Genomic DNA, 15,872 nt, shown 5'->3' with positions numbered 1-15,872 from the left:
AGTAACCAAAAAAATTACAAATGTGTGCTAATTCTATGAGCAAAACAAAACTGAGTTGAATCACTTTGTTTTCTTCAGAATAGAAATGAATCAGAAAAAAAATGTGAAAGCAGCAGCATGTCTTTTCTAGAAATGACAGATAACAGGTTTAAACCTAAGTCTCTATTAGCCTGCTCTTCTAGAATTGTTAATATGAGTTTACATGTCCATCTCTTTTTACATAAAAAGAGATGGTAAGATCTGAAGTTGTTAAAATTTCCCTAATTATTTTTTTCTGGTTTCCCCCTTTTGCCACTGCTTTTGACTTCCATACCTTTTGTCTTATATGTAAGTTTGTCTGATTTGGAGAGAGGAAGCGGATGTCCAGAAATGGTGGAACAAGGGATTAGTTTACCCTTTGTAATAGTTTTTTACAACAGTGATGCTCACTAGATACTGTGTTGAAAATGAACTATACAACTTGGGGAGGGATCAGTAGGAACAATAGTGGGAAAAACAAGGAAAGAGGTGACACTGTTAAAAAAGAAACATGCTCAGTACCTGAATTGTATAACGTAAGTCCTCTGTACATCATCCTTACGATAAAAACTTTTTTTGAAAAATATACAAGAGACAGCTATTAAGATCAGAGATTTGACTCTGTTGGACAAAAATATCTCAACACTGTTGAATTTATGATTAGTTATTGCTTATTTGGGAATTTTTATTCAGGGAACAGACTCTAAATTTAAAAGTATCTAAGATGTGCTTTTGAGGATACCTTCACTTTTGAAGATTAGGTCTTCTAAGCCACCATGATCCTTTACATTTAATGACTTCCAAAACTTGAGGCAAAATATGCTTTTTTGCAGCTAAATAGTCTAATCTAAGCAAATTTTACTGAAAAACAGTATATATACAGTAGCTAGGGCATTATTGATAAATTATGTTCCATATTAGTAGTGAATAATTTACACATATGTGGCAGTTGTAGGACATGCTTTAACAGGTGAGGAGAGCATTTAGAATGTCCTTTAAATTTTTATTCACTAGAACTTAACCCTTTTATTATATTTTTTCACTTAAATGTGGCAGTCCTCCAAGTTCAAACAAAAGGATAAAAAATAATCTCCTCTTTTCTACCAGAAAGATAAATTTTCACCTCTTACCAACTGCTAGTCACACCTTAATTATCATCGATATATTTCACCACTTTAAGAAACAAATGTTCTGCGTTAAAACAAATCAATTTTCTCATTAAGCTAATGTTATCAAAGTATATATGAATTTATCAGGAGGGAAATTAATTATTGATTTTTCTTTTGCTTTATCATTTATTCTTAAATGGAACTTAATATTTGCAGAATTCGATTTTCAAGGATAGAAACAATGCAATTATCTGATTTAATCTCATATTTATGAAGTATTTAGATGTCCATTTTATAAATTCTAGAAAATATCCAACACAATTTGGATAATGCTTATAGCTCTGTAAATGAAAACTACAACAATTATACTATGAACCCAGGCCTTCAGATTCTTCCCCCATATCTGTGTCCTTCAAATTGTTAGGATTTATTAGTGTGTTCCACTGGTATGTGACACTATCTTCTTCACATTGAAACAGAAGTTATGAGAAACAGAATCAGGGTTTTCTACTGATTTGTGTAATATTATACAACCCAGCAGGGCACACCCAGCACTGAGAACATTGACTGACTTTGATAGGTAGAGAAACCGAGGGGCCCAAAAGAGAAATTTGGAAATGCTTCATCACTTCATTGCTACAAAGAGAACAGTCCAGAAAGTTGACATCTATCATAACACTAGTTTCCTAGGCCCAGCACTGGTAGTTCATGCCTATAATCTTAGCTACTCAGGAGGCTGACATCTGAGGATCTTGGTTCAAAGCCAGTGTAGGGAAGAAAGTCTAAGAAACTCATCTCCCATTATGCACCAAAAAAAGCCAGAAGTGAGGCTCCAGGCGCGCATGCACACACACACACACACACACACACACACACACACACACACACACACACACACACACACACTGTCTTAGGAATCACAAAAGGTTTTATGTAGAAAATGAACATGTAGCCTATCAATAAAGCAGCCTATCATTAAAGCCAGATGCTGTTCAATCACACCTGTAATTCTTGGAGTCTGTTAATCTGGAAGGTCTTGATTCAAAGCTGGCCAGAGCAGGAAAGTCCAAGAGACTTCATCTCCAGTTAACCAGCAAAATATCAGCAGGGTGCATGCCTCAAGTGGTGGAGTGTAAGATGTGAGCAAGAGAGTATGAAAACCCCACTATTGGTATATTGTATATACAGTATATATATTTGTTTATTTAAAATAGTTAAGGGTACGGGGAAAAACAAGATGATTTGGAAGGGATGAGAGGAGAGAAAGGGGAAGAAAAGTATGGGAAAGGGGTATCAATGTTCAAGAAGTGCTATATCTACTACCTGTAACCCCTCTATGCATCACCCTCACAAGATGGATGCTTGTATGGATGAATAAATGGACATATGGATAGCTGGATACATGGACAGATAGATAAATAGTTACACAGAGATAGCAAAAGATGGATGATAGCTGGAAGGCTAGGTAGATAGAGATGATTGGTAGATAATGATAGATACATACATGCATACATGTATACATACACATATAGAGAGATGATTGATTGGTAGATAAATTATAGACAAATTACAAATATATGAGAAAGCTCAAATCTGCTCAGACACTTTGCATGTTACCCAGACTAGTGATCCTAATCCTGCTACCCAGTAAAATCACATTTTTTATAGATGAAGTTTTGCACTGCACCTTTCAATAGATAATACATGGAAACAAAAATAATAAATGTAAAGAAAATTCAGAAACATTGATAGTAATTCCCAACAAGAAAAAATAATGAGTTGGATGAACTCAAGTATTTGAATTTATTGATCTGTCACATATCTAATCTGTTTTCCAGTTTTGCTTTGAGTTTTTAGCGAGTAGATGCTCATGCAATATAATATTTATTGTGCGTACTTTGGGGTTTTAAAAGCTTCCTTTGAAAATTCTAACCAAATATTATTAGAATTCTTTATTTCTTACAGTATTGATCATTGAGAAACCTGAGATCCATGGAGGTCAATTTATTTGCCAATGATAATATTAACAAGGACTAATTGTTTCACAGCTCAATAGAGTGATTTATTTTCTTAGTATTTTTCCAAAAGCCCCCATTTCTCCTCAAGACTAATATAAACATTCTCTTCCCATTTCTTCTCCTCCTTTTTATTTGCTACTAGGATTTGAACTGAGGGCCTTGCACTTGCGAGACTGCTTTGCTAACACTTGAGCTACACTCCATCCCTTTACGCTTTAGTGACTTTCCAATTAAGAGTCTCTAGCTTTCTCTTGGGGCTGGCCTAACATCATGATCCTCCTACATCGCTGAGATCAGTTTCATATCAACAAGCCTGGCTTTTTGTTGTTGTTGTTACTGTTGAAATAGTCTTGTAAGTGTTTTGTGCTCACTGGTCTCAAAGCACAAAATCCCCAGTCTCTGCCTCCCAAGTAGCTGGGGTAGCTGTGCATTGTCATACTCAGCCCCCTTTCTCTTCTTTTGAACAAGTACAAAGTAACTGAGGGCAACTGATACCATCACTGTTTTCTCCATTGTAGGAGCAGCAGAAAAAAGTTCTAAGCACGGTGCCGAAGACAAGACGCAAACCATTATCACAGCCATGAAAGAAAGAATGAAGATCAGGGAGAAAAATAGGCCAGAGGTCTTTGAAGTCATTCAGGAAATGTTTCAGATTTCTAAAGAAGATTTTGTGCAATACACAAAGGCCGCCAAGCAGAGTGTGTTAGACGGGACATCTAAGTGGTCAGCAAAAATAACCATTACAGGTAAAAATAAGTCTTCCCTTAACATTTTCATTCTGTAGCGAGGTTTTTGTGTGGTTCTGCTAATCGACATCATGGGTAAAAAGTAGTAGAAATGTTTTCAGTCTTGCAATATTGACAAGTCTAGCTGGTGCTTCAAATTTCTAAAATATATACCAGATAACTGAAGGAATTTCAGGCTGTTTTCTCATACATTCATCAATACCTCAAACACTATATGAAATTAGATTTTTTTATTGCCTGCCATTAATTTCAGGTATGGTCAATCTCTTCAGTACACTTTTTTTTTAAAGAACCATCATTTTAGTTCTTCCTCACTTAACCATTGGATCCTTGAATAGATGCCATGAGAGTTAATGATACCAAGTAGATGGAAAAATTGAGAATTTCCAGAATGGCTTGTGATGTTAACAGCCTACACAGACTGTTCATGATTAGTAAGATTTTACCTTTACTCATATTTATAATGTGATTATAAAGATCCTTCTTTAGCTAAGTTGAGTTGATGATCAATACTGAGTGCAAATCCACAGATTTAATTTAAGTTTTAAGTCACAGACCTTTGATTATGTTGAATTTTATACATGCAGAGTCATCTTTGAACAATATGTGGACAATAATGTACATGTACAGTGAGACTGCATGTGTAAACTACTAATCAGTATATACAGAGGCAAATACTATCCATAGGACTTATTTTTTTTACTGAGAACATTGCATGTTTTCAATTATGTACACTGAATGTTTTGAAGTATATATACATTATGGCAATTCTAAATCTAGCTTGTTAACAAATACAGTACCTCACACATTAAATTTGTTGTGAAAACATGCAGCATTTACTCTGTATGTGTTTGAAGACTATAACAGGTAATATTTCCTATGATACCTGTCTTACCATAGATCTCTTGCATTTTATTTTTCCTGTCAAGTCATAAAGATATGTTCAATGCACATCTTTCCATTCTACCTCCTTCCAGCTATCCTCACTTCTGATAATCACCACTTCTCTTCTTTTGACGAACCTTTTTACATTACACATGGGGTAACAACATACAACATTTGTCTTTCTGTTCCAAGTGTTATTTCATTCCATATAATTTCCTCCAGGTTTATACACACAGTTGTGATTAAAAGGATTTCCTTTTCTTTTTTTCTACTTAAAAATAAGCAAAGGTCCTGAATATACAGTTCTCAAAATAATACTTAGAACTGACCAACAAGATGTATGGGGGGAAAAAAGTTCAACTTCCCTAATTATCAGGGATATGCAGATTAAAAGCTACAATAAGGTATCACCTCCCACATGTTAAAATGCCTATTTTGAAAACAAGATGACAAGTATGATAAAAGATGTGAAACAAGGAAACCATTAGACACTGCTTTTGAGAATATAAATTAATAACAGCCACGGTAATAAACAGTATGGAAATGTCTTCAAAAATGCAAAACAACTACCATATTTTTCAACTGTCCTACTACTGGGGGTAGATATCTAGAAGAAATCTGTATGTTGGAAAGAGATACCTAAACTCCCAGGATTGTTTACAACAGCATTGACAATAGCCAAGTTATGAAAGTAATCTAAATCTCCATCAGTGGATTAATGGATAAGAAAATAAGATTAATATACAAGAGAACGTTTATCTTTCAGCCATCAGAGGAATATTTTAGTCTTCCATGTACTTATCCTTTTATTGCATATTTTCAAAGTCTTACGGATGCATCTACAAACCTAAAGGACAAAAATCAAAGTGTCTATATTCCTTATGGTTTCTAAGCATATATTCATGTGCTTATTTGGCTTATTTCAGTGGTATCAGCCCAAGGCTTGCAAGCAAAAGACAAAACAGGGTCAAGCGACCCCTACGTTACAGTTCAAGTTGGAAAAAATAAAAGAAGGACGAAAACCATTTTTGGAAACTTGAATCCAGTATGGGATGAGAAGTTTTATTTGTGAGTAGATCATGGAAACACTTTTACAAATATTTGAATATTTGAGAATGGATGGAAGCTATCCAAATAACCCAAGTCATAATTTACATTTTTCCAATCACAAAAGGTGCAAAACTTACTGTGCTAAACTTGATACTCTTAGAATGTGTATAATGTATTCTTTAGAAGCATATGAACAAAAAGAATATTTCAGATAAAAGATGACACTGTTGGGGTGACATTGATGGAGGGGAAAACTAGTTCACAACATGATCTGAAACTTGGGATGAGTTCATAGTAACTCAGAGGTCACAGGTGCACTTCAGCAGTCTCCTGACCCCTGGAGATTATGACTAATGGTAGATGAAAGACTTGAGGCATCACTGGTCCTTCATGGGGTCCTTCATACTTGACCTGTTTCTCATTTCCTGTGAGAGTATTTTGCATCTGAGTGTCCATGTGCCTGTGCACATCTGAATGCTAAGACTGGAATTTGAATTCAATGCCTCAATTTTGAAGGGGCTTTTTTTTTTTTTTTTAACTAATGGCTGGCATGCTTGCGGCTTGAGCCACTGCTCTGCTTCTGACTTTTGGGTTGTTAATTGGAGATAAGAGTCTCAAGGACTTTTTTTGTGGGGGCTGTCTTCAGCCACTATCTTCAGATCTCAGCCTCCTGAGTGGCTAGGATTACAGGTTCCAGCGTTTAATGCCAACCTTAGTAATCTTTTTCACGTGGTCCCAGCTACTTCACTACGACTAGGAAAATCATTGATCTGCTTTCTGATGCTATAAAACTATTTTTTATTTCATAATCTTTAGAACCATTTATAAGTAAAACAATAAGAAATATGCCCATCTGATGGGGTTCCATTCATTCAATATGACTATTCTGAGTCCCATCCACGTTGTGCAGTGTATCTTCTTTTTCCCATATTATATCTCAGGTGATTATAACATGTTACATTTTTGCCATGAATGTATGTGAGTGCCAGGTCTATTCCAACTTTCTAATACTTGATATGATGAGTTTTTTTGAGTTTCAGTCTTTCTAAAAGGTGTGTAGTGATATCTTATACAGGTTTTAGTTTACATTTCTCTAGTAATCATTTAAAAACCTCCTTGTCATCTATCTTCTTTGGTGAATTATTCAATAATGTAAAAACTCATGCTAAAGTTGTCTTAAACAGTTTTGGTCTCTTGGTTTCGGAATTTTGAGATACCATTCACATTACGAAGGTTTCAGAAACAGTAATTTAATGTATTTTTAAAGTTATCTCTAAGTAGTGGTACAAAGGAGATGCCATTTAACAAAGCAGTTTACGGATACAATTCACCTTGATCAGTGTTACTCCTTCAATATCCTCACACCACCTCCCTCTGAATTACCTCTTCTCTTTTCTTAGGATTAATTTTACTTCTCTTACTACAGGTTAAAAACAGAATTGTGACACTTCAAGTGGAGGGGCTGGGAGTGTGGCCTAGTGGTAGAGTGTTCACCTAGCATGCATGAAGCCCTGGGTTTGATTCCTCAGTACCACATACACAGAAAAAGCCAGAAGTGGTGCTGTGGCTCAGGTGGCAGAGCACTAGCCTTGTGTAAAAAGTGTCCAAGGACTGTGCCCAGGCCCTGAGTTCAGGCCCCAGGACTGGCAATCAATCAATCAATGACAGTGAAGGTTGTATGACTCTAGAGTGGGAGGTTCTAGAAAAGGTGACTAAGAACTGAGGCATGAATCATTAAGCACTTGTCAAAGTCTTAGTTGGAAGGAGTTGTAAACATATAATTTTTAAGACAGCACACAAAGATTAGTTGAAATAGTGTAACAACAGAACTGCTTTGAAGGTGATGAAGATTTTATAGAAACCTAAGGTGCTCATTACCTATGGTCTTTGATCTTAGTAAGCTGCATGGTTAATCATTTCCTGATTAATGATGGATTAATGATGTTGTTGGATTTTACTTTCCTGTGCTACAGGTAGTGAAATGTTGTATGCCTATCATAAATTATTCTCTCAAGAGTGAAGGGAAAGAAGTTTATCCTGGTGGGTGAGAAAGAAAAAAGGCACTATAGTGTTCCCAGTTGAGTAATCAATATGAGAATTAGAAGACTTACTTTGAGTATGTGTGTATGTGTGTGTACATGTACATATGCACATGTATACCAGTATTAGAGCTTGAACTTGGGCATTCAGGCTCTCATTTGCATTATTTAAGCATTCTACCACCTGGGCCATGCCTCTCCTTCAAAGAAGACACTATTTACTTACTTACACACATATTCATATATGAAGTTGTTGGTATATTTTCTGGGGCTTCTAAAGCTAGAACAAGATACATCTTTTTTTCTACTTTCTGGAATAAAAACAAAATTTTGTACTACTTTCTACAGGGTAGATAATAAAGGTGACAGAAGAGTTGCTTAATCTATTTTAATTGATATTAAGCCTTGGAATAAAGGATTGTGTTAGCTAGGTGCTGGTAGCTCATGACTCTACTAATAAGAAGGCTGAGATCTAAAAAAAAAAAAAAAAAACATGGTTCAGAGCCATCTCTAACCAGCAAAAAGTTAAAAGTATAGACATGGCTCCAGTGGTAGAGCCAAGACACAGTGGGAGGCCTGGAGTTCAAGTCATAGTACTAGCAGCAGTGGAGGGGGTGGAATATGAGAAGGGAAGGGAGGGAGGATAGGGAAAAGGAGAGAGAAAACAGGAAGAGGGAGAGAAAAATTCTTACTATCAGGCTATTCAACATAGTTCCTGTCACTATAGTACAAACATGACCTCATTTGTTTTGGTGCTGCATTGGAATGGTAGTGATGTGTACATATTGTATTTATGCACCTAACCTGGTGATGAGCTTTTCTTGCTCTGCTGAGTGACCATGATAGGCAGAACACTGAACCAGGGAAAGTATTGACTCCAAAAAACAATTCCTTCTTATACCAGAAAACTATGTGTCCTATGAGGTTGTAAATTTTAGCCAGAAATGTGTATAAAAACTTATTCCTTACCTTAGGAGGTAGAGTAGAATAAAAAAGTATCACAGCCAGGCACAGTGGCTCACGCCTACAATCCTTCTCAGGAGGCTGAGATCTGAGGATCAAGGTTCAAAGCTAGCCTAGGCACTAAAGGCGTTGAGACTCTTATCTCCAATTAACCACAAGAAAGCCAGAAGTGGGGCTGTGGCTTAAGGGGTAAGGTAGTAGCCTTGAGCTGAAGAGCTCAGGGATAGTGCACAGTCCTAGAGTTCAAGCCCCACAAATAAAAAACACCACAGATTTGTAATGCTGTTGTACAGAGGCCTGATTGCCTTGGCCATTTTGAAATGTCTGTGGGCCACATTCACTTTCCAGCAACCCAGCTGTGGTGGCAGGCAATGTCTCAGGCCCCTGAGTCTCACCAAGCCAGGGATGAGCATAAATTAAACATACTGGTGCATGCTATAGGAGACAGCTGGTCTAACATTACAAGTAAATAAACATAACTGCATGGTACCATGATAAATATTTCAAAAATGACATCCAGAACACAATCAAGGGTTTGATTTATAGCCTGCCTCTCTGGCATCACTGTTTCCTAGGCTTCATGGGAAAGAAATCATCTCAGGTGCCAGAGCAAGCTTACAGTGTTAGGACTGGCATGTCATTTTGTCATTGAAGATGATCCCACAGTTGTCTAAAGCAGAATCTAGTCACACTTTTACATGACTAGACATTTAAAAATTCTTGTTAAGCCTAGTGTACCTTATGGAGAGACCTCAAGGTAGAGAAAAATACTAGCCCGTCATGCCGTTCACTTAAGATGGAGAGTGGAATTGTTATTCATCTGCACACTGGGAAAAATAGAATGGAATTTTTTTTAATCAGGACATCACAGTCAAACCTAAGGGTTTGGAAAGATGAGGAAGGGTGAGTGAAAAGAGATCTGAACTGATCTTCATGGAATATGAACTTAGGGTCACCAAAAAAAGAATGTGATCACAGTCAACAAACCATGTAAAAGCAGATCGCAATGCCTCCCTAAAGATAGCCCTGCCAAACTGTGTAGGCCAGGTGCAGTGAACTTCTCTGCATTTTAAATTGAAAACTGAAGAAATTCCAATGAAGTCCTAAAAACTTCACAGAGCATTGAATTAGAAGCAACAACTGTCCCTGGAGAAGTGGAGTCACTGTAGGTCCCTCCCTTCCTCTCTCCCTCCCTCTCCCTCCCTCTCTCTCCCTCTCTCTCCCTCCCTCTCCCTCCCTCTCCCTCTCTCTCCCTCTCTCCCCCAATCTCCTTCCCTCTCCCTCTTCCTCACTCCCTTCCTCCATCTCTCCCATCCTCTCCCCTTGGTATGTCCCTCTACCTCTTCCTGTCTCTGTCTTATCCATAGAAAAGGGATATTCTCTCTCTCTCTCTCTCTCTCTCTCTCTCTCTCTCTCTCTCTCTCTCTCTCGCTCTCTCTCGCTCTCTCTCGCTCTCTCTCGCTCTCTCTCGCTCTCTCTCGCTCTCTCTCGCTCTCTCGCTCTCGCTCTCTCGCTCTCTCGCTCTCGTCTCTCTCGCTCTCGTCGCTCTCGCTCTCGCTCTCATCTCTCTCGCTCTCTCGCTCTCTCTCTGCTCTCTCTGTGAGAGAGAGAGAGCAGACAGACAGACAGAAGATAGAAGGAAGCTTTGCGATTTTACTACTTGGTTATCACTCATTTGTGGATTAAAGCAATTTTCTCTGAGTATAATATATCTAGTAAGGGTACTTCGAACAATCTGACTTAGTATTTTCAGGAACCCAAATACTATATTGCCAATCTGTCTCTACTTGTTTCTTTCCTCTACATCTTTCCTTTATGTGTGTAGATGAGCTATTTTAAAAGCAGGAAAAGAAGGTTGCCATGTCGTACTATTCCTAGCTCAACAGGAAGTTGGCAGATTTCTACTGCCTTAGATCTACACAACACAAAACCCAGTTTTCTAGGCATTTTTTTGCTCATGACCAGCACTATTACTATTTACAAAGAAAACATTCACAGAACCTAGATTTACTTCATGATTATTTTTTTTTTGGCCAGTCCTAGGCTTGAGCTCAGGGTCTGAGCACTGTCCTTGGACTTTTTCAAGACCAGAACTCTACCAGTTGAGCCTCAGCACCACTTCTGGCTTATTTCTATGTATATGGTACTGAGGAATCGAACCCATATCTTCGTGCATGCTAGGCAAGCACTGTACCACTAGGCCAAAAACCAGGCCCCAGGATTATTTTTAAAGGAAAAATTGTGAAGTTTATTTCTTACCCATGCAAGTATCTTCTTTATTTGTAAAAGGACTTCATCCTCTTTTCCTTCTTATTGGTATTCTTCTAAGAAGCTCCAAAGGCATGTCTTTTTGTTCTCTGCACATGAATCTTATTTTGATGAACCCAGATGTTGACTTTTTAATGGTCAAAATGTTTTTCCAGCTTGATGAAATCCTTCTTTCTCTCTTGTGTTTTCTCTCTCTCTCTCTCTCTCTCTCTCTCTCTCTCTCTCTATATATATATATATATATATATATATTTATATTTGTGTGTGTGTATCAATACTTGGGCTTGAACTCAGGTTGTGGTTCTGTCCCTTAGCTTTTTCCATTCAAGGCTAGTGTTCTACCCCTTGAGCCACACTTCCACTTCTGTCTTTCTAGTGGTTAATTGGAGATCAGTCTCACAAACTTGTTCTGCCAGGGCTGACTTTAAACTGTAACCCTCATATCTCAGCCTCATGAGTAGCAAGCATGAGCCACAAGTCCCTGGCTCGCCTGGTAAAATCTTAATGGTGTCACGAGCCTTCAGATAAATTAGTTCTTTTATTTCAATATGTGTCTGTCCAATAAACTGTGATGCTACTTTTGACTAGGATTGGACTTAGAGGGACAATAAAAAGAACAAAACTGATTTTGACCTGTGTAAAGACATGAAATTAGGAACCTTTTGAGCTTACACTATGACTGAATAATGTTAAGCTTTTTCTCTTTGCCCTCATCAAACTATGTCTAAGAAAGCTCCCTATATAAAGCTAACACAAACTCAGGGGGAACATTTTGCATATCTTTATCACTGAGTACGTTCTAAGGCCTTTTCCAGCCTCATAGGTTTATTGTTTATGGAGCTCTACTGTGGAGTAATAAGTATACATCTTGGGAAAATTCCATCCAAAAAGAAGATACTAACATTTTTAGTATAATTAGTGCAAGAGTCATGATTAATATGGTTTAAAGCATGCCTTATTTAATATCTAATTTGAAGCTGTTGCTTATTTGCATATTCTAAGAAATGTATATTCATTCATAAGGCTCAAAATGAAACCTGGTTATTTAAACCAGAATTATTGTGAATTATATAACTATTTTAGTTGCCTGTGCTGGCTTTAAACCATGATTCTCACATCTCAGCCTCTTGAGTAGCTAGGATTACAGACATGAGTCACCAGTGCCTGACTAAGAAATACCTTTTATTCAATGTTGATAGTAGGTATAGGTACTATATATGAATCACTAATACTTTTTACTACCTAAAGCATGGTATTTATAATGCTTTTTAAAAACTTGAGCCATGGCCTGGTGCGGTGGCTCACATCTATGATTTAGCTACTCAGGAGGCTGAGATCTGAGGATTGCAGTTCAAAGCCAGCGCGGGCACTAAAGAGCCTATGAATCTTATCTCCAATTAGCCTTGAGAAAAGCAGAAGTGGCGCTGTGACTCAACAGGTAGGGTGGTATCCCTGAGCTGAAGAGCTCAGAGACAGCACCTAGGCCTAGAGTTCAAGCCCCATGACTGACCAAAAAAATTCTTGACTGCATTCTCCAACCCTTCTACCCTTCATTTTTCTCCTACTCTCATTCCTTCCCTCTCCTCCCTTTGCAGGTGCCCATTTCCTGATGTTTATTTTATTCAGATTTATTCTTTAAAAATTATACTATTTGAGCTGGGCGCGGTGGCTCACACCTGTAATCCTAGCTAAGCAGGAGGCTGAAATCTGAGGATCTGAGGATCGCAGTTCAAAGCCAACCTGGGGACAAAAGATCGCTAGCCTCTTTTTTTTGTTGTTGTTATTTTTTTATTGTAATTAATAAAAGGGTTACATGATATTTGCCATATAGAAGGTGCATTAATTCACATACATTGATACCCTTTCACATGTCTTGGTATCCTTTACCCTCCCCCCTACCGCCCCCCCCTCTTGGTTTTTCCCCCCTTCCCTATCAAATTGCAAATAATCAAATACAAATAAATTCAATATATCAGACAACAGAGTGAGGTACTGTAACAATATGAGATATCCAAGGGACAGCAAAGGAGATGAGACATAACATAGTACATTAAGGACAACAATCATTTGTTATATGGCTTTTGTTTCAATATCCTGGAAGTCCTTTCAATTAGCTTCATACTATAGGGCCTTATGTATCAAGGTTTTTTTGTTTTTTTTGGTTTTTTTTTTTTGCCAGCCCTGGGCTTGAGCTCAGGGCCTGAGCACTGTCCTTGGTCTTTCTCAAGGCTAGAACTCTACCACTTGAGCCTCAGCACCACTTCCGGCTTTTTCTATATATGTGCATGCTAGGCAAGCACTTTAACCACTAGGCCAAACTCCTGGCCCCCGCTAGACTCTTATCTCCAATTAATCACTAGAAAACTTGAAGTGGGGCTGGGGCTCAGGAGTAGAGCAGTAGCCTTAAGCTAAAAAACTCAGGCATAGTGCTTAGGCCCAGGGATAGGGCAGTAGCCTTGAGCTGAAGAGTTCAGGGACAGCGCCCAGGCCCGGAGTTCAAGCCCCATAACCCACAAAAAAAAAAAAATTAATGCTATTTGAGCTCTGTGTAGACTCTGTTATATTCTAGTTAATTCATTTATTACCAGTTAACAGCCACAAGTAAGGAAAAACATGTAACCTTTGTTTCTCTGGATCTAGCTTACTTCATATATTTCTCCTGAGTCTTTCATTTCCTTATGAATATCATACATATCATACAACATCATTCTTTTTAATAAATAATAGATGTGCCTATATATCAAATTTCCATGATCTCTTCATCCATAGAGGTGCATCTGGGCTGATTCTATATCTTAGCTATGGTAAATACTGCTTTAATGAACTTGTGGAATTTTTGATATGTTCCAAAGTATTTTAGTACTTTTTTCACCTAGATATTCATATCTATCTCTATCTTTTTAGTTTTATGTCATCTCTATCTCTATATTTGTCCATCTGTAGCTATATCATACATACTTACATATACTTTTCTTTTTCATGCCATTTAAGTTGGCATTTTAATGATAAAAGGTAATTATTAAAAATGAAAAGCTGGGTATCAGTGCTTCATACTTGTAATTCTAGTTACTCAGGAAGCTGAGATCTAAGGATCATGATTTAAAGCTAACCAAAACAAAATCTGTGAGGTTCTAACCAGCAACAAAGTGAGACTGGAATTATGGATCAAGTGGTATAGCACCTAAATAATTGAGGTGGAAGTATTAGATCCTGAGATCAAACCCTTGTATCAGCAGGAACAAAAATACATAACAAAAATAAATACCATTTGGGTGCTAGAGTTGCACTCTTATCCTTATTAGTTCAGGAGACTAACATCTGGAGAATTAAGGTTCAAAGCTAGCCTAGGCAGAAGAGTCTTCAAAACTCCATCCCCAGGGGCTGGGAGTTTAGCCTAATGGTAGAGTGCTTGCCTAGCATGCACGAGGACCTGAGTTTGATTCCTTGGTACCACATACATTGGAAAAAACAGCTAGAAATGGTGCTGTGGCTTAAGTGATAGAGCTCTAACCTTGAGAAAACCCAAGGACAATGCTCAGGCCCTGAGTTTAAGTCCCAGGACTAGCAAAAACAAAAAAAACAAAACAAAACAAAAAAACCCTCCATCCCCAGAATAATTAGCAAAAGGCAGGACTAGAAGCAAGGCTCAAAAGGAAAAGAATGCTTGCTGAGCAAGCAAGTAGCCCTGATTTCAAACTCTGGCCAAATAAAATACATACAAACACCAAAATATTACAGGTTTATATTACAGGTTTTGTAATATCTGTGCAATGAATTAGACTTAAAAAATTCTCTTTTCCCTTTTGCATAATACCCACCAAAATTCAAGGGAAAAGTGAAATATAACCAACATTACTATTTTTATACTTATTTTTTTATTGTAATTAGTAAAAGGGTTACATGATATTTGCCAGATAGAAGGTGCATTAATTCACATACATTGATACCCTTTCACATGTCTTGGTACCCATTACCCTCCCCCCCACACCCCCCACCTGTCTTGGTTTTCCACCCTTCCCTATCAAATTTCAAATAACCAAATACAAATAAATTCAATATATCAGATAACAAAGTCAGATACTGTAACAGTATGAGATAACCAAGGGACAGCAAAGGAGATGAGAGACAACATAGTACATTAAGGACAACAATCATTCGTTATATGGCTTTGTTTCAATATCCTGGAGGTCCTTTCAATTAGCTTCATACTATATGGCCTTACCAACATTACTATTTTATGAGTTCTCAAGCAGCATTGCTCTATTCCAGGTAATTGGTTGAAGCTTAGTTTTAAGTGGAAAAGTTAATTGGAGTGTATTTCCTGAGATTTCTTAAACAATTCCTCATTGATTCTGGGTAAGGTTTTCTGTAGTCCTGATGCCATGTTTTATGTATTGATGATATTTCAGATCAGAGGGAATGGAAGTAAACAGTATTTACCTTTATGATTGCCTCTCTTGATTAAGGTTGGTTTTCATATAAACTCTGGTTTCAGAAGTGAATGCAACTGTAGTATGCTACTAACATGTCTCTGTTACTTCAGTTTCTTGGAGAAATGGAAGCCCCGCTTCCAGTAAAGAAAGGGAAAAAACCAATTACATGGCTATTCAAAGCAATTTTTTTTACCAGAGCTAAGTTTTGATTATTTAGTTTAACATATTCTCTTTTCAAAAAAAATAGCGTTAATCTATGTAGAAGTGTCTCAGGATGATGGGCCACTTTTTACTACATTTTTTCCATTCACTGAGACATTAGTAACAGAAAGAGGAAAAGTAA

At 37.4% G+C, this 15,872-nt stretch overlaps 1 protein-coding gene across 1 annotated transcript in view; it reads left to right on the top strand.

Annotated features, from left to right (window-relative positions):
* Unc13c (unc-13 homolog C) overlaps positions 1 to 15,872 on the top strand; it is a 269,849-nt gene that overhangs the window by 93,035 nt on the left and 160,942 nt on the right. Inside the window, exons 7-8 of the mRNA XM_090358380.1 lie at positions 3,664 to 3,891; positions 5,703 to 5,844. Of these exons, the coding sequence (XP_090214506.1) occupies positions 3,664 to 3,891; positions 5,703 to 5,844 (370 nt within the window). The remainder of the gene's footprint in view (positions 1 to 3,663; positions 3,892 to 5,702; positions 5,845 to 15,872) is intronic.

This window comes from Megascapheus bottae, chromosome 25 (assembly GCF_031878675.1).
Source record: "Megascapheus bottae isolate mThoBot1 chromosome 25, mThoBot2.hap1, whole genome shotgun sequence".
In the NCBI taxonomy this organism is placed as follows: Eukaryota; Metazoa; Chordata; class Mammalia; order Rodentia; family Geomyidae; genus Megascapheus; species Megascapheus bottae.
The sequence above is the reverse complement of the archived record's forward strand: the minus strand, read 5'-3'. Positions and strand labels throughout refer to the sequence as shown.